The sequence below is a fragment of the Acromyrmex echinatior genome, chromosome 2, assembly GCF_024713525.1.
Source record: "Acromyrmex echinatior isolate Ae372 chromosome 2, ASM2471352v2, whole genome shotgun sequence".
Taxonomy (NCBI): Eukaryota; Metazoa; Arthropoda; class Insecta; order Hymenoptera; family Formicidae; genus Acromyrmex; species Acromyrmex echinatior.
The window spans coordinates 1911090-1937553 of record NC_141853.1 but is presented as its reverse complement, the minus strand read 5'-3'; the positions used below and the strand labels follow the sequence as shown (position 1 = coordinate 1937553).

At 29.2% G+C, this 26464-nt stretch overlaps 2 protein-coding genes across 7 annotated transcripts; one reads left to right on the top strand and one right to left on the bottom strand.

Annotated features, from left to right (window-relative positions):
- The first annotated feature begins 379 nt into the window (after window positions 1-379).
- LOC105145610 (transmembrane protein 19) lies at window positions 380-16821 on the top strand. Of its 3 annotated transcripts, XR_846093.2 has the most exons (7): window positions 380-738; window positions 6219-6329; window positions 8183-8470; window positions 8572-8676; window positions 8880-9095; window positions 14412-14548; window positions 14629-15227. XR_846093.2 is itself a non-coding variant. In XM_011055285.2 (6 exons), exons 1-6 carry the CDS (start codon window positions 585-587, stop codon window positions 16312-16314), a joined length of 879 nt encoding a protein of 292 aa, XP_011053587.1. In that variant the 5' UTR covers window positions 380-584; the 3' UTR covers window positions 16315-16821. The 3 variants fall into 3 exon arrangements, 2 of the variants coding, with proteins under 2 accessions (XP_011053587.1, XP_011053584.1); XM_011055285.2 differs by lacking the exons at window positions 14412-14548; window positions 14629-15227 and adding an exon at window positions 16310-16821; XM_011055282.2 differs by lacking the exons at window positions 14412-14548; window positions 14629-15227 and adding an exon at window positions 9228-9551 and having other exon boundaries at window positions 381-738.
- On the bottom strand, window positions 11857-26464 carry EloA (transcription elongation factor elongin A). 4 transcript variants are annotated; one of them, XM_087416802.1, is made up of 9 exons: window positions 22177-22863; window positions 20128-21256; window positions 18489-18667; window positions 18231-18400; window positions 18042-18133; window positions 17768-17967; window positions 17364-17646; window positions 16997-17059; window positions 11857-14751 (listed from the first exon to the last, which is right to left on the bottom strand). In XM_087416802.1, exons 1-9 carry the CDS (start codon window positions 22243-22245, stop codon window positions 14738-14740), a joined length of 2199 nt encoding a protein of 732 aa, XP_087272928.1. In that variant the 5' UTR covers window positions 22246-22863; the 3' UTR covers window positions 11857-14737. The 4 variants fall into 4 exon arrangements, with proteins under 4 accessions (XP_087272928.1, XP_087272930.1, XP_087272929.1 ...); XM_087416804.1 differs by lacking the exons at window positions 11857-14751; window positions 22177-22863 and adding an exon at window positions 26301-26464 and having other exon boundaries at window positions 16763-17059; XM_087416803.1 differs by lacking the exons at window positions 11857-14751; window positions 22177-22863 and adding an exon at window positions 25719-25918 and having other exon boundaries at window positions 16763-17059.

Here is a 26464-nt window from a genome sequence, read left to right as displayed (position 1 = left end):
TCACCGTATGTTTCATTACACTCCTACCATGACTGCGTTTCGCTTCATATATGATGCGCATGATGTATTATTTTATCTTTTTTTAATATTTTATATATTAGATGAACAACAAGGATAAAACGATATATCATGTGCACCAGAGAGAATCAAAGGAAAGTGGAGTGGATTCATCCGGAAGTCGCCATGTTTAGTGCACCGTTAAAGTGAGTAGGAGATATAGTAGTAGTGATGTGTGTGAAACATACAGTATTGTACCATACTAGTATGTATTGTGTGACATATATGTACTTACATTTGCGGAAGTACAGTATAAATGGCGGAACCAATCAGAGAAGAGAACCACTATCCGTTCCACTCTCCTTTGATTCTCTCTGATTCTCTCCATCTTACTCTTGCTTTATTTATGACACGTGCTGTGAACGTGTTGCAGGTCAACAGCTGACTCGATTGTTGACGCAGAAGAGGATTGATGTGTCGCGTATTTCGAGACTTTCGCCTCTCGGCGGTACACTCAGCTTTCTAGTCGACCGCTCCGACCATTACGAATGTCGCGATCCGAATGTATCTGATACGTGTGCTCTGACATGGTCTCTCTTGGAAGTTACAAGGAGAGCCGGCACTCTCACGTACTCATGCCAGTACTTCTAAGTGCCTGCGCTATCCCGATTTCGATGTTCTTTTGGATAGTCAACGTGGTTTACTCGATACTGTGGCCAAACACCGTCAACTCGATAGAAGGTTTCATGTATACGACATATGATTTTAAATGCGTTCGTGAATAATTATATTAGGGATTAGAATAAAGAAATATTTATAGTGTACGTATATATTGGTACATACACGTGACATTGCATGAATAATTAGATCCTTATGGGGGGATCCTAATTTGGAGCACTAAGAAATAGGAATTTAGGAATTTTTTTTTTAACTATTACTCCTAAAAACTTTAAATTTTAAGGGCATTTTTATACATATTTATTAGTTAATTATAAATTTTTTCAAATGATTTTATTAAGATTTGTCCGAGATATATGCCATATTGCACGAGATGTTTTGTGTAACCATAATTTGCCGTTGACATTGTAGAACCTATTCGACGATCTGAAACAAAAAAGTAAGGTATATTTTCATATGTTATTAATTCCTCTTCTGTGTAAATCTCGTTCTGGGTTTACTTACTTAAAAAATTGCAAAATTTTTTTAAGTAAAACTTGTTTGAAAAAAGATTTTTTTCATTATTTTTTCGACACATTTTTAACAAAAAAAAGAGTTTATTATTAATATTTTATTAGTTTTATAGGTTTACACAAAAGATATAACAGTTATTTCGAATTATCCAAAAGATGAAGCCAATCCGGTATTGGTTTTTGTATGATGATGACAACGGATTTGAAAAATACGATTTCGAGAAAAATACGTTTAAAATTTTAGATTTATTTACACACAGTTTTTTATACTTACAGTTAATTTCTGGTTAATCTGTTATTCCTGATTCATAAAATAAATCTTCTGCTTCCTCAAAAAATTTAAATGTTAAGCACAGTTGACGCTGTATTTTTTGCAGCCGCATTCCTTTAGTCTTTGTTTAGGAGACACATACTTTTAATTATAAGTATTTTTTGTATATTAAAAGGATGAAATTCTTATTCAGTTTTTTTTCTTGAATTGTGATGACTATTAATTTTTATATATAAAACCACACATTCAACGTTTATTTACATTTCATATAAAAATATAAAATTTAAATAAACGTGTGGTTTTAAGAGTATTTTATAACAAAGATGAAATAATTTTGTAAATAAAAGTTTTTATTTATAAAAATTATAAAGATTTTTAATTATTATTATAAAATATTTTTGAAACTATTTTCAACTTTTATTTAGAACATTTTTTTACATCTTTGACGGTTTAGACAATATTCACTCAAAGAGAAAAAAACTGATTTTTTTTAAGAAAGTGTTTTGTCCCCTTTAAATATGAAAAAGCATTTAAAAAAAAATGTGTTTTATATTTAACATATCTATATTTTAATATATTTGAAGACCTCTGTGAAGTTGGCACCTCATTTTTCAAAAAATGAAATTTTAGTCACAGTTTCGAATGCATCCCGAAGAGTTGTGAAGTTCCTGTTCAAAATTAAAAATAGTTTCCGATAAATTAATACAAAAAAATCGAAAATTAAAAATTTGGGGTGCTAACTTCACAAAATGCAGAACGAAAAATCGCGATATTTTCAAAACCATTAGTCCTAGCGTTTTAAATGATAATAACTTTTGATTGAACTCTTGGAATGCTATTCAGAACTGTCAACAGAATTGCCGTAGCGTTCAAGTAACTCGGTGAAAAATTATCGCAGACAAAAAAATCAAAAAAGCATTTGAAAGGTTAAAATCTCTTTCGAAATCAGTAATTGGCAATTCAATCTGACTAATTCTTTACGGAGATATACGGACACAAATACCCGTCAAATCTGAAAATTTTTTACAAACTTTACCAAGATCTATGGCGTGAAGTAAAATTCACAAAAATGCGGTGCATGGCAAAAGTGATCATTTTTGCTTTAATGTTTAATAACTCGGTGAAAAAAAAGCACTTAATAAAAAAGTAAATGGAAGGTAAAGATTCACTCTTTCGACTGCTGTAAACCGCATTTTTGTGTGATTTTTACTTGACGCCATAGACTTTTATAGAATTGGTACAAAATTTTCAGATTTGACGGGTATCCATTTGCGTCCATATACGGTAAGTCAAGTAAGATCGTAGTCGGTCTTACTCAAAGCTAATAAAAGATATCGCCCTAAATCTATCATGAATCCATAAAGGGCACCTTTGTCCTTGATGCACTATCAAGGAAGATTCAGTTGTCATTGAACTTTCTTAAGAGAATCACATTAAGCGCCATGAGCATCAAATACGCATCACGCTATGAAGCTGTGTTCCTCTGCACACTCCTAAAAATGTCACAATTGACTTCTGCTAAATATATGAAAAAGTCGAAATCATTCGTACAGAAGTGGGTACAGCGATATAATGTGGCAAAAAATATCGATAATTTACCAGAACGTAGCTTGTTATGCAAAGTAGACAAAAAAAGACGATAAAAAAATCTGTTTTTGTGTGACGATGAATCTGCGGAATGACTTAACACTGCGTCAAGGACAAGCAAAATTAAAACAAAAAGATTTAGATATATCGTACGAAATTATTCAAATCTATCTCAAGTCTAATAATATGAAATGATGTAACACCACGTGTCGATCATACTCTTACTTGACTTATTGTAGCTCCGTAAAAGATCAGTCTGATTTAAATATCACCGATTTCAAAAGTAAAGAGTTCAATCTTTAACCTTCCAGAGGGCGCGTACGTATTCTCCATGCACACCGATTTTATGAAAGGGATACAGGTAAAATCTATTTTCTGGGTCTCGGCTTCTCAAGGTATTCCTTCAATGTTTTTCGGGCCGTCAATTCATTCAGATCGCGTATTCATTCTGTTAGCGTATATTGTTTACATATAATCAATTTTTAAGATATCAGGGAATTTTTTCAGAAAAAATGTTCCTGTGGAGGATACACAGGAATCGCTCAATGTCGGTGAAAAGCGAGGGAGATAAATTGTGCAAAAATACAACCACCATTTTAAAATGCAACAAATATTTTCATTTTACTTGCAAAAAACATTTCGACGACAATTATTATTTACAATAATTATATTATGAAAGCGCATAAAACTTTTTTTTTATTAATGTACATTTTCTAATAAAAGGTAACACTTATTTTTTTAAATAAATGATTATTTATATATCATAAACTTTCATTGCATAATGCTTATTTGACGATATTATGCTTTAATCTCTCAAATTTCTCAGTCTTCTACATGTTCTCTGTACACGGCGTGCCCGCTCCCATTATGAAAGGGCGCGCGGCCGCTGGAAGGTAAAATACTTTTTTAAAAATCTTATTACGATCATTTTTTACGAAGTTATTCTATCTTGAAGTAGAATCATTTAAAATTAAAAAGGTTACGTATCAAGGTTCACGTATCTCTGAAAATGATTACGAAATGTTTGAAATAATCGTTTTAAAGATTAAAGCTATAACTTTCGAATGCTTCAAATCATGTTTCTGTGTAAAAATTTTATTACAAATGATGCTAATTTGAAGTCGACCTTTTAAAATTAAAAAATAAACTTTAATTTTGACGAGGTGCACGGAATAAAAAATCTTCATTGGGTAACGCTAATGTAGGTGATAAATAAACATTATTTTTCAAGAAATGGTAAGAGCACTTCAAAAATTTCTATCAAAAAAACATTACATAATAATATAAGAGATATGTTTTACAAAAAGTGTTGTAAGAGATATGTTTTACGAAAGTGTTTTTTAGTTTTAGACATCTGTATTAAATTTCAAGAAAAATTTTTTTATTTTATAGAGTGTCAAAGGTATGTTATGTTAGAAAGCAAAATATTGTTCTCTTTTCTTCAGGACACAGAAGAACTGAGAAGAATTTTTTATTCCGTGTACGTCATGAAAGTTGAGTTTAATTTTTTAATTTTAAAAGATCGATTTCAAATTAGTACCGTTTGTAATAAAATTTTTACATAGGAACATGATTTGAAGCATTCACACAAGTTATGATTATACTTTAAGCTTTAAAACGGTTATGTTGGATTCTTCTGTTCTTATCGCTATTGATATTGCTATGTCTATCGTTATCGCTGTTGCCTTCGTATTGTGTTTACATAATCCCACGGAATCGTATATACATGAGTTCAATTGAGTGAAAGTGTTAGTTAAACACAAAATTATTCATCCACGATTTGTACCGACGAATTATCAAAACGGATGATTTTATCATGTAATAAAGAAGACTATGAAGATGTGCGGCGTATATCAAGATATCGACATCGGCAAAAAATACGCAATATTAAAATACGAATATTAATTTAATTTTTTGTTTTTTTTTAATGTTATACGAGACATATTATATAATATAGATATATTATAGTTTTGTGAAATAATCTAAATTTTTACATCTATGTATAATATTCGCATGGATTATTATATTATTAATTTTCGTACTTTGATCAATAACTTTATTGCTCAATCATTCTTCAATTTCTCTTTTTCTTAATTTATGGCGGTTGATCATAAATTAAAATGATCATAAATTGATCATAAATTTAAATTTTTTAATTTCGCTCATATTTTTCTTGATTATTCTATTACAAAACCTATTACGTAAATCTTCTTATATATGCGGCGTCGTTATAAAAAAGGATCAAATGCGCAACAGCGAAAATATCTGCTCAAAAAAGAAAATGAATAATGTATATATATATATTAGGTGTAGTAAAAAGAAATCCATTATTTTTCCAATAGATGGCTTTAGTAATCTGTATCTCGCGAACGCGAAATATTGGAAAAATAATGGATTTCTTTTTACTACACCTAATATATATATATATATTATTGTATTGTAAAATTGATAACATTTTTTTTTTTAACAAATTGAATAATAAAGGCAGTGAGTCAATGCAGGATGTTAAGTGCTAATAAATTAATTTTAATATTAAAATTTTAATAATACAATGCTAAACGTTTATGATCTAATGAGGGTTGAATCGTTTCGCATTGTACTATTGAAATTATTTTAATATTAAAATTCATTTATTAGTACTTAACATTCTGCGTTGATTCGTAGCCTTTATCATTCGATTTGTTTTAATCTTTTTGGGTCTAAATATATTGATTTTTATTTTTTTTTAATTAATGATAGAAGAGAATTTGCAAAAAAATTATTGTATTATAGGTATTTATTACTCAATCTATAATGCTGATTACATAAAAGTCTGCAATCTAAAAAGAAAGGGGGAAAGGGAGAGGAAGAGAGAGGGAGGGAGAAGAGAGAGAGAGAGAGAGAAAGAGAGAGAGAGAGAGACGTAGCATAATATTAAAAAATTTATCTATTTTAGGGCTGATTTTAATAAATACTTCGTAATAATTAACATAATTTCTTTGATTGATATTATAATAGAAACTGAGAAGAAAAACTCTAACGACGACAATATTTATTCTGTGAAATATATAATTTTTTATAATCTGTTTATATTTGGTAAAATTCTAAATCAAATTATCTGTTTTCCATATAATTGTAATTGAATTTACATGGTGACACTTCTCAATATTTAATCAATTTTATTTTCATTTTAGAACATTCAGTGATTTCGCCATGGAGATGGTTGGCTGCAGTTGTAATTCCACTTATATTCTTATTTTGGGGTATACGCAAGAAAAGTCTGGACATTAGCGGTGGAATTCTTGGTAGTGAAAATAATATAATTTGTTATGATTATACATACAATATAAGGCATCAATGTCCGTATCTACTAATGTAGATTAATTTTAATCTCAGTTTAACTTATTCTTCATCTTTTTTTTAATTTTTAGAGCTAGAAAAAAATGAAAAATTAGTTAAATCAAAATTAAAATTAAACTACATTGATAGAAACGGACAATAAGTAATATAAAGACCCGGGAAAAAATATTTCACATGTACAATTATATATAATTTTATATATATATTAGGTGTTGGAATTAATTCGTAGCGTTTTTTAATGAAAGAATGTTATTTATTTCACATGAGCATTAAAAAATACATTAATGAAAGTACTTCCCATCACTTGTAAAACGCTACGAATTAATTCCAACACCTAATATATATATAATATATATAATATATATATATATAATATATATAAAATATATGTCCATGTGTATAATATTTTTTTCCTGGAAAATGTTTAATTGCGTATGTATTTATTATGTATTTTACTAAATAAAGAAAAAATTAAAACAATACTTTTATATTCATATAATTAATTAAAACAAAATTTATATTAATAAAATTTTTTGTTCTCTTTGAATTACATTTCAAATTTGATAAGTTCTGTTTACTATCAGAATATGATTAATTAAAACATAAATAGAAATTAAATTTTAAAGAACAAAAATCAATAAAAAAAAGAATCCAGTTGTTCGTGTGTTTTATATTTATATAAAATATATTTATTAAATATAAATTATAATTTCAATAAACGTTTCAACATAATTCTGAGTTATTCTCAGCATACATATATAAATGATAGTCTACTTAAGGTATTTTTCTCCGGTTACAATTGCGATTTAGAAAGTTAATTCGCGTACAATCTATGAATGTCTCTCCGCACGTTTTGTCTGAAGAAAGAAGCTTTTGAGGCGAGCGTACACATACATGCATAAATGTCATATCTGTGTGCATGAACATTAGTCCGCATTGAAGACATTGAAATATAGCAACAGCATATCCTTGTCTCGCCGCTCGGCGTTTGAGAAAGAGAATTTCGTCAAATTACAAATTTAAATTATTCTAATTCAGAAACGGTACCGCTAGGCCTCCATTTTTTAATAAGATTCCTATAATATTTCTACATTACATATTTATTTTTTTTTTAAATCTTTAAAAGATTTTCGTCGCAAAGTATTAAAACATTACTTCAGCAAGTCTTGATATAAAAGTTTATGTATTAAAAGCTGAAACTTTGAAGATCTCCATTAAAAATCTCCAATTAAATATCTCCATTTCGGCACCGCTAGGGTCTTTGAAATTTTAATCATATATAGATAAAATTATTTTAAACATAATCTAAATTTCAAAAATTTCGTAAAAACTCAATTTCTCGAAGAAATACCTTAAGAAATACCTGCGTTCCATAACACTCACGAGCGTTGTTTGTCCTTATTTAATATTTGATAAACGGCAAGAATGAATTGATAAGCATTGTTAGTGTAAGTGGAACGCAGCCTTCGTCGCATGTGTTACTGCATCGCAGAATGAATGTAACATTAGGGTTGTCAACAAATTAAATTCCTCGCGTCGTCAGAAGTAGGATATAATATTATCTATTACGCTGATTGATTGTAATATTATAATATTCGTAAGAGATAATATTATATAACACAGAACACGGAAATTTAAGACGTCAATAATCGGAGATAAATATAGAAAAATTTTGTGGAAATATATTCTTCTAAACGAATTTTTGCATTAGCTTTATAAGATATAATAATTATGTAGCATCAATTTGTATAACATATAATAATGATATTTAATTTATATAATTAATTAATTTTTATAGGTTTTTTTATGGGTTTTATCCTGACACTTTCGAGTTTTGCTCATTTGATGGCTCTTATAACGTTCTTCGTCACTGCATCAAAGGTGACAAAATTTCGGTCTGTGCGAAAAAAGAAAATGGAAGCCGATTTTAAGGAAGGTGGCCAACGGAATTGGATTCAGGTTCTGTGTAATGGTGGCATGGCTACGCAATTAGCCTTATTATATCTATTGGATGTTGGGAGCGGAGAACGACCAATTGACTTCGACAAGGAATATCGAAGTTCATGGTTATCCATTGGAATAATAGGTAACAGTCAATATTCTAATATTCTTTTTATAGAAATTAAAACGCTATTGCAAACAATTTTATTGAATTTTAAATACAATTTACAATTTTGCATTTTACAGGGGCATTTGCGTGTTGTAACGGTGATACATGGGCCTCTGAGCTTGGTACGGTGATTGGCACGAGTGATCCTTTCCTCATTACGACGAGGAAAAAAGTTCCAAGAGGTAAGAATGAGTTTTGTGGGATAAACGAATAAATTTTCTTTTTATTTCAAATAAGAAATCCTATACAATGCTAAGTTCTATACTAATCTAATTTGCCAATTACTAATAGAAAGTTAATTGTCATTTTTCTTACAATTACATTAATGATTTATTAATAATAAATAAACATATTATTAATATGAATTTTTCATATTTCGTTCCAGGAACGAATGGTGGTGTATCATGGACAGGTCTGGTATGTTCTGTCGTTGGTGGTTTAGTAGTTGGACTTTTTTATTATATTATGGTATTAAATACCGTTGACACAGCTGTACTGCAATTAGCAGCACCACAATGGCCCATCATAATCGTCGCAGCATTCGGAGGTCTCTTTGGCAGCATTTTAGATTCTATTCTTGGTGCGACTTTACAATATTCAGGTAATGTAAATGTACTTTCCGATTTCGTATGTTTCTTTATCGTTTTAGGTTCAGAAGAGTTTCTCGATAGTTTCATCAAATTAGATTCAAATTAAATCTTCATAATGTGCTATAATTAATACATTTTTTTAGGAGTAGACGAAAAGGGTATTATAGTCGAACGGCCAGGGAAAGGTATAAAATACATTTGCGGAAAACAAATTCTAGATAATCACAGTGTAAATCTCCTTTCTACTATTGGTGTCGCACTCATTCTTCCGAGAATAGCTAATATCTTCTGGCCATAAAGTCTCTTCTAGATATATTTTAAAAACAGAATATTCTTCTAATATTACATTTATTATTCTTACCTATATTCAAATAAATCGAATTGTATAACTTGTATATTAAAAGATAGGATTATGATGAATTTTTACAAATTGAGTTTAAAACTTGATACTGATTTTCTGAATCTAATTCATTTCGATTTCATTTATTTTAATATCCTTCTTCTTCCTCTTCCCTTCTTTTTATCTAGTAATGTGATAGAGAAGTTCATATCCCCCCTCTCCTCCAAGAGAAAGAGAATACTTACATATTCGGTGCTCCCTTGCACTTTCATTGTAGTTTGCATTTGACTTTCACGTTAAGGACGATTCAAATCCAAAATCGAACTTATATCGGATTTATAGTTAATTTTGTTGGTAAATGTTAGGGATATGCAAAAGTTTATCTCTTTTTCTATTTTCTTTTATTTTCATATAAGTACTATAATCAATTTTCATACAAATCTATCTTTAAAATTTTTTTTCTCATTATAACCTTATACCGATTTTTTGGCAAATTTCGAATTTCGTTGCGAAATCGAACTATTCATCATACAAGGACCAGAAAACTATCGTGCGTATTATAAACGAAATTCTAAAATAGTAATAATTTAAATGTTGATACTTTTTAGTAATGTACTATTTTATAAATTGCTTATAATGTTCAATTTTTAATTAAGCATTATTTATTTAATAAATAATGTATTATTAACGTAACTGTACTATTATGTTGTGCACTATTATTTAATGTAATTAAAATATGAATTGTATAAAAATATAAAATTCATATCTTTAATATAATTTACATGCAAATGTCACATTATATTATTTGCTAAAGCTATAGATATTTCTGTCATTGAAAGTAACATTGGAATAAATTTCTAGATTTATTTTTTGCATCTATAATATAGAAGCGTTTTATTATTATAGTATTCTAATAAAAGCTTGAATGATTTTCATAATTTGCATTTTTAAGTATAGAATATACGTGTAATATATATATTTTAAGATATACAGAATTATCGCATTCTCTTCTAGTTAGAAACAAAATTGCAAACAATTTTTATCAAACAATAACTTTTACATTTTTTAATTTTAACAATTTTAATTTTGAATTAAAAGAAAAAAGCATACAAGAAGAAAATTATATAAGGTACTTTTAAATTCTAATAAAATTGATTTTTAAATATATATATATATATATATATATATATATATATATATATATATAATGAACCTAGAATTAACTGAAGTTAAATATTTTCAACTATTTTCTTTATACTTTTTAGGATTAATAGTTTTTTCACTGTTATTCAGTTGAAAGAAAGTGCGATATTTAATCTATTATAATGCCTTTTATGTTTATATAATATTAAAGCAAATAATATAGTTATACACACATATTATCAGAAAAAATTAAACAATAAATAATTATGTATATGTACATATATAAATTCGACCTCTTTAATTCACTAATTTATTTTATTAAAAATAAAAAATAAAAAATTATAAGTAATTTCTTTAATTATCTAATCTTACGTTCCAATAAAATATCAATTTGAAAATAGCAGATTTTTAGAAAATGTAAATACCGCTAAATGTCTCACTTTTGCAATTAAATAGAAGTTCAATTTTCGTCTTTTGTATATTATTAAATATTATTCGATGCGTAATACAAATAAGTATATTACAAAATTAAATATTATTCGATGCGTAATACAGATAAATATATTACAAAATTTCGAGATGATTGTATATGTATATATATATATATATATATATATATATACATATATATATATTAATATAATATAATATAATAAGTTAAATTTTAACTACGTATATAAATCAATTAAGTTACGTACAAGTAAAGTGATCTACATACATATTTTAATAATGAAAATACAGGACATCTCACACTTATTGATTTAAAATTGCGCGCGCACACGTTAATATATAATAGCGTACTATAATAATTGATTATTATAATACTATTAAAATTGATTACTATAACATTAACCAATATTCGCGTTAATATTATTATAGTAATCAATTTTAACTCATTTTATATGTAAAATAAAACATTAAGTAAAGTCAATGAGATATCCAGTACGTTTGCCTTCTATTAAATTTATAATATCATAATATCAGTGAAGTAAAAATTTTTCATAATGTAATTGTACGATTTAAGTTAAAATAGATTGTTTAATTAACCAACTGTTGCTCATACCTTTCCATGATATAATATTTACAGAATACATAGAATAAAAATATACCTAATAAAATCGAAAAATCACAGCAACATTTAAAACACACTAACGTTTCAAGCAATAATTCAACGTTGTATGAACGTCCAAACCAAATCCCGTAAATGTTTATCATACGGACAATGTACTGTCCAAAAACGTCTAATAGACGTTAGTACGTCCAATCCCGAATGGCACATAATTCGGAAATTATTCATTTTTTCTGATCTATGAGTTGTTGAAAATAAAGAGAAGGACATCGAACAATTATTGGGCTCCAAGATGAAAGTATATAAAGTTGTTTGATGGTTCTCAGACTTTACTGACGACAATTATTTGAGGACTGCTTGTTGCGGAATATATTAGCAACCAAGTATCTTGGACATCCCAAAATATTTGTGTAAATAACTTCATTAAAGGATGTCCCAGCAATGTCCTTGGAATTTATTATGATATTTTAGGCATCTAACATATAGCAACATAAACGGGACTTTTCAGGGCATATTTCGGACATGCAAGAATATCGAATTGTTGTTTGGAATGTTTCTCTTGAATTAATATTCGATTTAATGATGACTCAACTAACAATTTACTGACAGGCAATAAATTTGATCAAATTCTTATACATTCTTATACAAATTTGTTGCCTTTCTATCATGAAAAATTGGTAACATACTTTATCTAAAATCTGTCTTTGAAAGCTATATGAAATAAAATTGTCAAAGCAAAATTCAAAATTTAATTCCAAAAAGTTCAAGATCGAGAAAAAAATTAAATCCTTTTTCAGATTAAGAATTTAAAAATTAAATATTGAAAAAATATACAAGCTCATAATTCGATATAAAAGAAATGATCTAAAATTTTGTCTATTTAATCTATTTATAACTTAGGATTTAAAAGTTTAGAATGCCCTTCCCTCAAAAGAAAAAATTATTGTCAGCTTTTATAGCTGAGCTATTGATGCAATTTCTTACTATAAATTTGATCATAATTATGTTTTAATATGTTTAACTGGAATGAATAAAATTATAAAGTTTCTCTGTACAATTATATGATTACATGTAATTATTTTATCGCTTTATGCTCTATTACAGGGATTCCCAAAGTTGAATCGCAAAAATTTTTTAATGTTAAATTACACTTCATCACTTCAGGTAGTTATAGCACGAACTTGCGTATACATGCTCTTTCACTTTGTATATATGTGAAATTATATTTTCAACAATGATGAGAATTAAAACTGAATTCCGAAACAAACTATACAATTATCAAATTCCTTGTGTCTAAAAATGCCTCATATTTGATGTCGATCAAAGTTATTAACAAACAAAAAGAAACAATAAAAAATTGAAAAGTAGAAGCAAAGTACAAATGATACAATTAATTTATTCTTCCCCCCTTCCTACTTTTTCATATCTATTAAAGTTAGATAGGTCGCGGATGTATATAGTTTTAAGAAATGGGCATGATTCACGTATAAGTTTGGGAAGCCCTTTCTATTAAATATGAATATTTTTAAAAATATATGCAAAATTCATTGCTACATTAACACATTTCCTGCCAATTTTTAACTTTTCATTTGAACTGTGTGAGTCACATATGCCCAACAATGAGACTAATAATTTTGCTTACACAATACATATATGTTTAACATATGTAATACTTTCATACATAAAATTATAGATTATTATTATGAAGAAAACTAATAATGTTTCATAATGTAATAACTACATTATATATAATATTTAAGCATCAATATATGACCTGAGAAAAAATATTTTATATATAATTGTATATAATTGTATATAATTATATACATTTATATATAATTATACAGAGTGTTTCATTTTAAATGATATGGTCGATTATCTCACGAATCGATGATTTTATTGAAAAATTTTTCAAACGAAAGTTGCATGGATTGAAAGGGGACACATGATGGAAATGTGATCTTAAGCGATCTTGTCAAAATCAGGTCAAGGTCATTAATGGTTTTTTAAATGGAAACCTCTATTTTTTATTACATATTCTTATATCTCTAGAGCTTTCCAAAACATTATAATAAAGTTACGTTTCATTGAGTACTTTCCGAATTATGGAGCTTGAAGTTACAGTACCGCCGGCGTTATACATATACGCATGCACGTGTGAGCGGGATTTTTACGCTCCGCGATCTATCCACATTGCTTGACATATGGTATGCTCACGCACGCGGAATTGAATCCTTCCCAATTGAACGATTCAACTTTCCTCTTTTTTTCGTATAGCTTTTTCTTTCAATTTTTTTACATTAGGGCTTTTTCAAAACTTTTTTCAAAATGGCCGCTTACAGTTCAAATGAAATCGTTGATATTATTCTTGTGCTTGGTGAAGCTGGACGAAACTATTGTTAGAGCAGAAAGATTGTATCGTAATAGATTTAGACGACATTCAAATGTAGATAAAAAGAATTTTATTACGAGAGCGTAGAAGAATCCGTAAGATAAACCGCAAGCAAATAAATACTGAAGATGACATTAATGACATTAATGATCTCGCGTGTATTAGCAGTGCTAGCAAACTTGAATCCTCATATTTCGATTAGAGAATTGCAGCGTAATTTAGGAATTCCTTATGCCATTATGTGGAGGATTTTACAAAGATATAAATTCCATCTCTACCACATTACTTTAACCCAAGATGTAAATAAAAATGATATAGGGCTAAGAAAACAATTTGATCGTTGAGACTTACAAATGATAAGAGAAGATCCAACTTTTTTCCAGTATGTTCTCTTCAGCGACGAAGACTCATTTCATAACAATGGACAACTTAACAGGCATAACTATCATTATTGGTCCATATACAATCCTCACTGGACTCAATATGTTGATAATCAACATCGTTGAAGTTTAAACACTTGGTGCGGAATTGTAAATAGATATTTGATTGGTCTATACTTTTTTGATAACCGCTTAAAAATCTTATCTTTCTTTCTTGCAGAATAAATTGCCTGAGCTTTTAGAAGAGGTTGATCTTGCTACTCAATAAAAAATATGATGGCAGCAAGATGATACGCCATCTCATTCTCATCGTATTGTGACGGAATACCTTAATAACATCTTTCTGAAAGATAAATAGAGAGATATGGATATATTCGATGGCCTCCATGGTCTCCTGATTTAATTTCATGTGATTTTTTTTGTGGCGCTACATAAAAAATATTGTTTACAAAATTCCGACATCTGCAGAAAATATGAAAAATCGAATAATAACTAATGTTTGTCATAGCATTCTTCAAATATTTTAATTTCAACAGTAAAAAATTTTGAGAAACGATTGAGACTGTCTGCAAGAAAATGAAGCTCCATTTGAACATCTTATCAACAGCTAAAGACATCGAATTGATTTTGCCTTAGTTGGCCGGATCAGTCCCGATATTGCCTTAATCGGCCGGATCAGTGATCGATTTTGCCGGATCAGTGATCAGTCTTGCCTTAACAAGTACTTAACGAAAAATAACTTTATTATAGTGTTTTGGGAAGTTCTCGAGATAAACTACAAGAATATGTAATAAAAAATAAATTTCCATTTAAAAAAAACATTAATGACCTTGACTTGATTTTGACAAGGTCACTCGAGGTTAAATCCACATTTCCATCATGTGTCCCTCTTCAAGCCATGTAACTTTCGTTCGAAAAATTTTTCCATAAAATCATCGATTAGCGAGATAATCGATTATATCATTTAATTTTTTTTTAAATGAAACATATATCCTGTATATAAACTTATGTATAAAATTATATATATCTAATTATAAAATTGTATTATTAATTATATATATTTTAATTATATATTAAATTATATATAATTATATAAAATATGTCAATATAAAATATGTTAATTTATATACAAATATATTAAATTATATATAATTTTGTATAATTATATAGAATATTTTTTCCCAGGTATAAAATATTTTATGACGTTTTTTTCATGCAGTAGGTAATACAATATCATAAAATATTAAATGAAAATTTAAAAAAAAAATATTAAAAAGTAAAGCGGGAAGCACAGACTCTTGCATAACGCATAACACGTAATGCATAAGAAAATGTAATCAAAGTCTTTCGTTTCCTTCTTTTCCATAAAATAAAGAACTCTGATGGCCATTCTACAATAAGCCATTAGTCATAAATCAAAAGTTAGAAGCTGGAAATTGACCACAGTCGTCAATTTCCAGCTTCTAACTTTTGATTTATGATTAATGGTTTATTGTAGAATGCGTGTAATTGGTTGATTTTCTTATGTCTTATGTGTTATGCGTTATGCAAGAGTCTGTACTCCCCGCTTTAGACACGAGGCGCATATGCGGCAGGGAACGTGTTAAATGAAATGATCGCAATGAAATGATTAATATACATGTCTGGAATTTAAATGTCAAAACTTCAGGAGCGTGTAGGGGATCAACAAACTAAGAAAAAAAGTCCTGAGAGATATGCTCGTTTTTGTTTCGTTTTGAAGAAAATCGCAAAAAAGACAAAACGTAGTTGCTTCGTTCTTGCACTGCCTCTAAATATTATCGTCACTAAAATCGTACATGAAATCAATAATAATAATTCCGTTTTCAAGTGAAAACTTTTTTGTTTGTTTTTGTCTAATGAACTATTTTTTTACTTGACAGATTAAATGCAGCAAGATATACAGATTTTTTGGAGACTGGCTTCTTTGATTATTTATAAGACATCCACCTGCAACCGGATTGAAATGTGGTTCAACTCGATGGTGTCCAGCTCATTATAACAGAACTACTCGAGCTTGGCTAAACAGACATTTTTCACAACGATGGATTGGATGTGGAGGAATAGTACCTTGGCCACTCCAATCATCTGATCTGATTGAACTTCTTTGTATCCTGAAGCAAGAAATTTATTCATCGTCAATTAACTTAAGAGAACAATTGAGAAATTGAATCGAGGCTGCAGTGCACTACATATCGCTAGATTAGCTACAACGTGAGCTGTCCTAGATGCAACGCTTGCGTTGCTGCAAGAGGCCAACATTTTAAACAATATCTATATTAAGCAAGTAAATAAATACAACATAAATAAGTAATAAGAAAGTATAAAAATGAAAATTATTAGTTTTATTTTTTTTTGCGATTTTCTTCAAAACAAAAACGAGCATATGGGAGCATATGGGATTTTTTTTCTTAGTTTATCGATCCCCTACACGTCTCCCGAAGTTTTGACATTTAAATTCCAGACACCCTGTATAAGAAATGATGACAAATATACAGTTTATTAGAGCTAAATGATTAATGATTCGTAATATTCGTAAAACTACTGCTATCACTACCGTTTATAACGACCTTTTATTAACTGCAATGCCTTTGCCATAAGTGGTGCCTTTGTCTTCTTCATGCCACTTGATGCTAACAAAAATAATTATTGGTTAACATATTATTGGTTATCATAATATTCAGGGCCCGGTAAAATAATTTATATGACTTATTTAAAATGAAAAACATAAAATAAGTTCCAAGAACTTATTTAAAATATTAAATAAGAAATAGGTCAAAAGAAATTATTTAAAATAATAAATATATAACTTTTTAATTTTTTCATTTAAAATATATATTTTAAATAAATATATTTGAAATAAGACCGAGCCCTGAATTAATATTAATATTATAATAAAATTTTAATTATAATGAAATTTTTGAAATAAATACATACTTGATGCTTTAAAGCGAGACATCGGCGGTGGTGGTACAGCAATATTCGTTGCATTGTTAACTGCACCACCGCCAGTTAACTTTTTCTTTACACTGGAGATAGTAGCAGGAGTGGCATTAGCTGTACCATATTTTGCTTGTTTTTTCAATACATTACGTGGTGGTTTCACAACATTATCTACATAAGCAAGTTTAGTCGATCTCATTGGGACGGACTTATCAATAGATTGTTTGATATTGGCGGTGAGTGTTTTTAATTTTGCTTCTCTTTCATCCAAGCAGCGCTATTTAATGTTAATATGCATTACAATGTTAATATAAATAAGGCAAATTATAAGTCTATTCTATAAAATTTTAAACACATCATTGCATACATTATTGTTTTATAATTCTTAATTTATTTACCATGTACATTTCACGCCATGATTCCATTTCCTGTCTGTCTTTATTCTTAAACTCTCGATTACAATGATATTTCCATAATACGTCTGTGTCTTCTATGAGGTATGGATTATGATGCTCTAACATAAATAATTGATCACATGTGGCACGTTCTAGGATTGGCTTTAATATATCATATGGTACACCGCCAGTAAACTCGAGTGCTAGCAATAAAAACATTTATCATTAGAACATTGGAACATTCGACATAATTTCATCGGAATCAAGAAAGACTTACCATCGATATTTTCTATCAACACTCTGATGCATATTTCATATAATGTCGGCACGCTTGTGTAACCAACCTTGTTACCAGAATACACTTTTGTTCTGGAACAAGAATAAATAATGCATAAAGTAAACAGTACAATAATAGATATATTAAGATATAAAATATTATTTTATCATTTGTATTGCAAAGAACTACCTTTGATTCTTGATATAAATGATATCATCAACAGACTTTATTTCTTCTTTGCGTTGCATAGGATTAACGTATGGCAGTGGTTTGTAATTGGGACTAATTTCAGGTAATGTAGATGCCAAATCCACATTTAATGGTTCCAATTTTACATTTGGTGCTAGAAGAGATGGTGGCTAAAAATAAAGTTTTTAATTGTTAGATTTAGTTCTTTTAATAATTGAAGATAAAATATAATAGAATATAAAAGAATATAAAAATTACATTTGGATTGTCATCGCATTCTGGTTCAATTTTCACAGCTGGCAATTTTTTATTAGTAACAGGAGACGTCAGTTCTGTTTTACTTGACTTACTGGGATTTGAATTAGATGAATTACTCTGACGTTTTTTTGATAGCTGAGGCATGGAGCACATGCCAAGTGCTTCTGCGAAACTTGCACCTGAAAAGAATAGAAATGTGACATGGGTGTATCCAATATTCATTGAATAAACTTTCATGTAAAATTACAAATTTTATACAAACGTTTTGTATAAAATTTTTGTACAAATTTTTAAAAATATTCTACATTTATTTTTTTAAATAATATTAATTAATTTAACTACTCAGTAATATTATTTATCTATTAATAGTATTAACATTGAATAGAATCGAATTCAATATAAGAAATTTCAAAAGACAAACTTTATTAAACATAAGAAGTGTTGGTTTAAAATATTGTGTGTACAGTTTGCTGAATTTAATTATTTTTTTATTGCATATAATTTTCTATCCTTATTTTATTAACTATAGACTTTGTAAAAATTAGATATTGATTCAAGATAAAATATACGTTTATTAATATATAAACAATAACTGTGTTCAAAATTCATTATCAGTGCTGACAAATATATAGTATATGTAACGTAAACTGTAGATTTTCAGCGCTGTTTTGAAACACAGCCAACATGTATCAATGTATCATTTATTTGTTATATTATAAAAAGTAATGTAAAAAATGTAAAAAAAACTTTATGCAAAAATACGTGAGAAATTTTGGATGAAATTTTAAATAAAATTAAATTCTTATTTTTTTTTTAGTAAAAGCTATAAATTTAAGAATATTTAAGAATATTTTGATTTTATAAAATAAATAAGCTTTTAAATGTATTCTATGACATTAAATTCTACAATGTTCATAAAAATTAGTTTAATTTCATATATAATTTATTTTACAATTAAAAATAAAGAATGAAATAAATATAATATATAAGAGATTTAATATATGTAGAGTACGACAAAAAACTGAAACTGAAAACTTTTTCCGAAACTGAAAACAAATAATATGTCAATTTCGACTGAAATCATATTTCTTCTTCATAAATATTATTTTTAATATGTGTAATTATTGTTTCAATAATTAAATTATGATATTTATGAAGAATAAGTATTTATATTCTTCGGTCAAAATTGACACAGAACCGAAATTTTAGTTTTTTATTTCGGCTGAAATTTAATTTATTGTTTCAATAAATTAAGATGTTTATGAAGAAAAAGTATATGATACAGGCATGTCTGTATATAATGATCTTTATAAGATTCCTAATTTTTTAAATTTTGGTTTTGGTTTTGGTTGAAATTGACATATAGCCAAGTGTTTCGGTTGTTTCGATCAGACTCTAAATATACGATAAGCAATATGAATTAAGATAATATAATATAATCTAAGAAAAATAATTTTAAAACGAAATATGATTTTATTTGTAAAGTTCTGAAAATTTATTTATTTTTTAATTATAAGTATTTAAAAATTATATTTTTATAAAAATTGCTCTCAGATTATTGAATTTTATTTATTTATATTATATATTATATTATTACTTTTAAGTACATAATGTGACATAAATGATTCTTTTAACACACCAGAATTGCAATCTATTCCTTCATCACCATTTATTTCTTGCATTAACTTAATTTTTGTCTCTTTTTTCTTCTCATATTTACTCTTATTCTCCTTATGCTCCTTTCTCTTATCCTTGTCTTTGCTCTTAATATAATCTTTACTACTACAGGAACTGTCTCTTGATTTAGAAGTTTCTTTGCTAGAATGATAATTGGAATCTTTTTTTGTATCATGTTTTTTATGACTAGTATGTTCTTTTTTTTTATGTTTTTGTTTTTCACTGCTGTTCTTTACTTTACTACTTGATTCTTGGGACTTAAGCTTACTGCAACTGCTCTTGGATTTTTCCTGTAAATACTTCTCCTGTTTAATATTTTGTTTGTTATCAGTTGTTGAAAATTGTTCATCTTCTACTTTAATTTTCACCTCTATCTGAATTCCAGAAGATTTCAGATGGGAACGATTATGTTCTGAAACAGGTGGTTGAGATTTTTCATCATTACTTTTGCTATCTGATAATTTCGTTTTCTTATTTTCCTTCATCAGGGAACTGGAGTCGTTTGCTTTTCTCTTTCTATTATTGTCTTCATTTATCTGGGTAATTTTATCATTAGTTTTTTTCGAATCATCACTCTTGCTATGATTATATTTTGTCGAACTATAACCTTCTTTATTTACGGTATTTTTATAACTTTTTGATTCTTTGGACCTTTTTTCGCTATGAGAATGATGTTTAGAAGAATGTTTACTTTTTTCATGCATTTCGTGTTTTTCCTCTGACTTGGACAAATGCACTACACTATGTTTCATAGAAGTATTCTTGTCTTTTTTATGTCTATATTTTGATTCTGATGACTGTTCAAATGAAGAATCACTTTCTTCTATATCCTCTGGTACTGGAGATTCAGGAATATCAGTATAAGTTTTAGAAGCATCAATTAAACATGTTTCATCCTCATCTTCTCTATCACTGGAATCTTCAATATCATCTGCTACCATAGTTTTCCATTTGCAAACTAGAGTTTTAGCAGCATCACCCACAGCACCATGGTATTTCCTTAAGCCGTTCACAGTTCTTCCTACTCCTGTCTGTTGAAGATGTTGTACTGTCACGGGTAGATTATATAATTTGGAAATGTAATGTAAAATCTGTGGAAACACACAATATGTAACAAATTTATATTCTTTTGATATAGATTATAAAGTACAGTAATATAAAAAAAGAAGCAATAAAAAAGATATGTTATTTATATATACACACACACACGCACACGCACACGCACACGCGCGCGCGCACACACACACACACACACACACACACACACACACACACACACACACATACCGTGTATCATAAAAATCATTTTCTTTAACTTATGTTACATTATTATTTTTAGAAATATCCTATAAACGCACAAGATCTTTTTATGATTTCTACTAACAATAATATGACAATGAAATATAAATTAAGTAATATGATAACGATACAAATAAATATTTATACAATATATCTTTAAAAAGATTTTATACACTTTTCTTATAAGAATATTAAGAATAAAAATAATTGTTATTAATAATTGTTATAAGTTGATATTTACAAGTAGACATTATTCAAAATTCTATTATGTATAAATATTATATGTATATGTATAAGATAGAATTTTGAATAATCTTTATTTGTAAATATTGTAATCTTATAATAACAATTATTTTTGTAATTATTTTTAATCTTTCATGAGAGACAATATAATCTATCTAAGGACATATATTGTAAACATTTATTTGTAGCATCACGACATTGTTACATATAGTTTAATGATACACATGCACACACGCATACATACACACATATTATCACTAGTAGAGATTGTTAAAAGATATTTATAAAAGATTTTCTAAAAAGAACATAATATATGTCCAAGGAAATGGTATTTGCAAAAATAGTATTAATGTAAATATATAGATAGTTGATCTATGATTACAAAGAGTTTTGCATACTGGTTAGTAATCATATAAATTATTGAACTCGAATATCTTGTTATAGCATTATCGTACTATAATATACATACCCGATCCTCGTTATCACCACAAGTCTCTAAATTGCGTTGACAGTGAGAAATTTTATCTACAATAGACATCCTGCAACTATGACTACCAGCTGTTAACTATTAATATTACTTGCAAAAAAGACTAGATACCCAAACGCGAATGAATACAAACAATTCTCTGAGGCACTCCGAAGGCAAGATAAAAGGCAATAAGTGAGCATACGTGTGGTTTAGTTACAGCACACAACTCTGCACACAACTGCACACCTCATGTAAAGACGAATTTGCATAATGCTATTCTCAGAAAAATCGATCGATCACCTTAACGCTAAAGAAACAATCGGAAGCACTAATATCGCGTTTCTCGTATGCAAGATTGGTCTATTTCTTCAAAGATTAATAAAAAAAAAGAATTTACGCTTATGCCAACTTGACTATACACAGCTTTTTATGGTCACAGCACAGACTCTGGTATAACGCACAATGCATAGTGGATAAAGCCTATTCTGCAATGTGCTCTTTGTTTCTTATTTTTTTTACCTTTTGCTTTTTTCTCCTTTGCAATTGTTTTATCAATAATTATATTTTTTGCTACATATTTCTTGTTTCTTTCGAAGTTCGTTATCTTTTATCTCGGGCGATATAAAACAAAAAATCGGATAAGAAACAAAAGATGTAAAAAATAACAAAAGGCAAAAAACAAGAAACAAAAAGTACATTGCGTTTCACGCATATTATGTATGATACATCATTTAGGGTATATCCACACAACTTGCATAGTCGCATAAACGTATGCGTAAAGAAAATTATCCAATCACATTTTACGTGCATTTTTATAGAAGAAATATGATTGGATAATTTTCTTCATGCATTTATGCATACGTTTATGCTAAGCAAGTTTGTGTGGATAGCCTTAAGCGGGAAGCACAAACTCTTGCATAATGCATAACATGTAATGCATGAGAAAATGTACCAATCAAAATCCGTCTTTTTTCCCTTTTCCTTATAAAATAAGGAACTCTGATTGGTTGGATTTCTTATGTTTTAGGCCAATATTACATGCGTCCGTTTTTTGTCGACAAATTTTTCAATTGGCTGCACGACAGAGAGGATCTCGGATGCCATTATTATAGCTTAAGGCTTAAAAACCTATTATTATCAGGTTATTATCGGCTTAGTTTCCACCAAAGATTTAATCCGAATAAAAATGTAAGACCCATCCAACTACAGTCGAGTATTCCCCTGTTACAGTCAAACGACAGGGGAAATACTGAATTGTAATTGGTTGGTTCTTACATTCTAATCCAGATTAAACTCTCGGTGGAAACTAAGCCACCGACGATATATAATGGTGGAAGTATTGCGCGCGCGCGCGCGCGTGTGTGTGTGTGTGTGTGTGTGTGTGTGTGTGTGTGCAGTTCTGCCAAACCACGCTTACTTTTGCTCTGCATTGTGTATAGTGCATGTGTTACCAACTGTGAAACGCGAAACGTGGGACATTCAAGTTCTTAAAATCGTCTTAAATAACTGTCTTAAGATACCCATACAATCCTAGGATTGACTTATTCACTCATATTGCAAACAATCCATAGACGAAGAAATTTAGAAAGAGACAGTGGCCTAGTTTCCACCGAGGGTTTAAACCGGATCAGAAGAATCAACCAACTACAGTCGAGTATTCTCTTGTTACAGTCAAATGACAGGGGAATGCTCGATTGTAGTTGGTTCTTACATTCTGATCCGATTTAAACTTTCGATGGAAACTAGGGGTGCTTTCCAATTGCTTAACACATCCTAACACAAATGTACGCAGTATAGGAATGCACAAAGTGTAACATTGTTAGTTTTTTCTGCACGATTCAATTGGAACAGAATGTGCACGGTTGAGATCCATTTCGGATAGAATTAGATTAAATGTAGCTCTTTCTGCCTATATTAACAAAAAAAAGTAAAAGTGCCGGTCACTTAATGTCTTCCAATTTCATTTATAGCCGCAGTTAGTAATATGCAATTGTCATTAGAAAACACAGGCTTACATAGCCCTCGACTGAATACAGATGTATAGTGTTGTGTCGACGATAATGGACAATTGGAACGCAACTTGTGTCGCCGTATGCACGGTGTCTAAGGATATTGAAGTTGGAAAGCATCCTAGGTCACTGGGTGTATTCCGAATCGGATTAGCTTGGTTTATTTTTTCCCTTAGATGTTGGCAATTTCGTAATTAAACCGAAAAGTGTTCTGAACCCATCAGTCGTCAAACTCGCGATTCCGTAACTTTTACACGCCTATCGATGTTAGGTAAAGTTAGTCAGGCCAGAATCAGACTATGCATTAAAGATTGAGATTAAAGATTAAAGATTAAAATTTCACCAATGAAGACAAAGAAGTTTTAGCTTCTTTTGTTCTGATTGAGCAAACTTCAATCTTTCAAGCTTCAATCTCATTTTTCAATGCGTAGTCTCATTCCGATTTTAGGATGAAATCACATAGTGCGGAATAGAGAATCAGCGTTATTGAAATAACCGCTCAGCGCTATTCCGCATTTGATGTTGCGGAATAGCGAGTCATTGTTCTTGTAATAAATCGTCGTATTTTGAGAGGTTAAAATAATTTGATGTTGATTGGTATGATGAAATTGCGTAATGTCGAGATGAATGAAGCAAAATGACAAAATTTGAGTGCATAAATATAAATATCAAGATCAAAAAAAACAATGATGCATTACGTGCGATTTCAGTGTGCACTTTTCCATCACGCCAGTTTTGTGTGCTATGTTCATGATGCGGAAAAATGTAAATGCTGAATACATTTTTGACGCATCATGTGAATAGCACACAAAACTTGCGTTGGAAAAGTGCAGAATAGCGCTGATTGGTTGCTTCAATGACGTATTCTGTATTCCGCAATTCTATTTCGACTGTGTGATTTCACCTTTAGGATGAAATCAGATGGTGCGAAAAACGATTACGGAATAGAGAATGCATTATAGAAGCAACCAATCAGCGTTATTCAGAATAACACAAAATAGCGCTGATTGGTTGCTTCAATGACGCATTTTCTATTCCGCAGTCCTATTCCGCACTGTGTGATTTCCTTACAGAATCGCGCCCTGGTTTCTATTGGTTACGAGTTATGACAGACACTTCTCGGTTTAATTACAGAATTGCTAACATCTAGGAGAAAAAATAAACTAACCTAGATCAGAATACCCATTGTCCAACTGCACACACCATGTTATCCTTTCCACCATCCCAATCAGAAACACAGACTTCTATATATACTACTAGACTGTTAATTTGTTTGAAAAAGTGGCCCCCAATTTTGATGTAACATTATATGCATTTGTCGAGAACCGCTCTGCGGTTATGACGTAATCCGTACATGCGCACACATCAACAGACTATTTTGACAGGTTAATCTAATTTAACAGTATTAAAACCACCAAATACTTATTTTCATAATGCAACTATTATAAATTATTCTAATTTATAAGAAATTGAATAAGATCGCATCTTTTATACACATTTACTAATATTCAATTGTCTTTTCAATATTTTTACCTTTTTACTTGAACTTTTTCTCTTCCAAAAGAAACAAAATTTTTCGCTATGAGATCACATCACTTTCTCTTCCAAAAGAAATAATATTTTTCGCTATGAGATCACACCACTTTCATAAGGTTATACGTTTAGCATATGAACAGTTGATGTAAAATACAGCCATACTGGGCTGCGTTCAGGAATTACGCCCAGATAACTCTAAAGTATAGGTTACGTTACGTATACTATAGCAAAAATGCACCCTAGAGTTATCTAGGCGTAGTTCTTGAACGCAACCCTGCATTCTTTTGGGTATATTCGTGAAGCATGCGCAGAATTACCGTACAATTTCGGGGTCCATTTCATAAGCTTGTTTCAAGGAGTTAACAGTCTAGTAGTATGCCTATATAAAAGTCTGTGATAAGAAATTTTATACTCGTATTCATAATCAGGCCTTATATTTAAGGCTTTCTTAAATTTATTTTTAGATATTCTATGAATTATTTCATAGACTGCTGAGCATCTAAAGATAAATTTAAGGCTCTGACTATGAATACGGGCATTAGAATATACTTAAATAGAAGAGGCATTGCCTATACTTGCCTATGACTTGTGCTAATGCAAAAATCTCTGCGAGAGAGAAAGGTAGTACGGGATAAATGTTCTCAATGTGCCGGTGTTAGTTCCGGTGTTCCTTGTTCAAGTACTGCGTGTGGGGTCGGGAAACAGAGATTCAACCACGGGGCGATGGACAGCAAGAACGAGAA

Coding starts and splice junctions, on each gene's coding strand:
- LOC105145610 (XM_011055282.2), top strand. CDS start 585: ATGGTCTCTCTTGGAAGTTACAAGGAGAGCCGGCACTCTCACGTACTC. Junction 739..6,218: donor CACCGTCAACTCGATAGAAG/GTTTCATGTATA, acceptor TTTTCATTTTAG/AACATTCAGTGATTTCGCCA. Junction 9,096..9,227: donor TGCGACTTTACAATATTCAG/GTAATGTAAATG, acceptor ACATTTTTTTAG/GAGTAGACGAAAAGGGTATT.
- EloA (XM_011055281.2), bottom strand. CDS start 22,245: ATGTCTATTGTAGATAAAATTTCTCACTGTCAACGCAATTTAGAGACT. Junction 17,968..18,041: donor GTTGATAGAAAATATCGATG/GTAAGTCTTTCT, acceptor TTTTATTGCTAG/CACTCGAGTTTACTGGCGGT. Junction 17,060..17,363: donor GTCTCGCTTTAAAGCATCAA/GTATGTATTTAT, acceptor TATTTTTGTTAG/CATCAAGTGGCATGAAGAAG.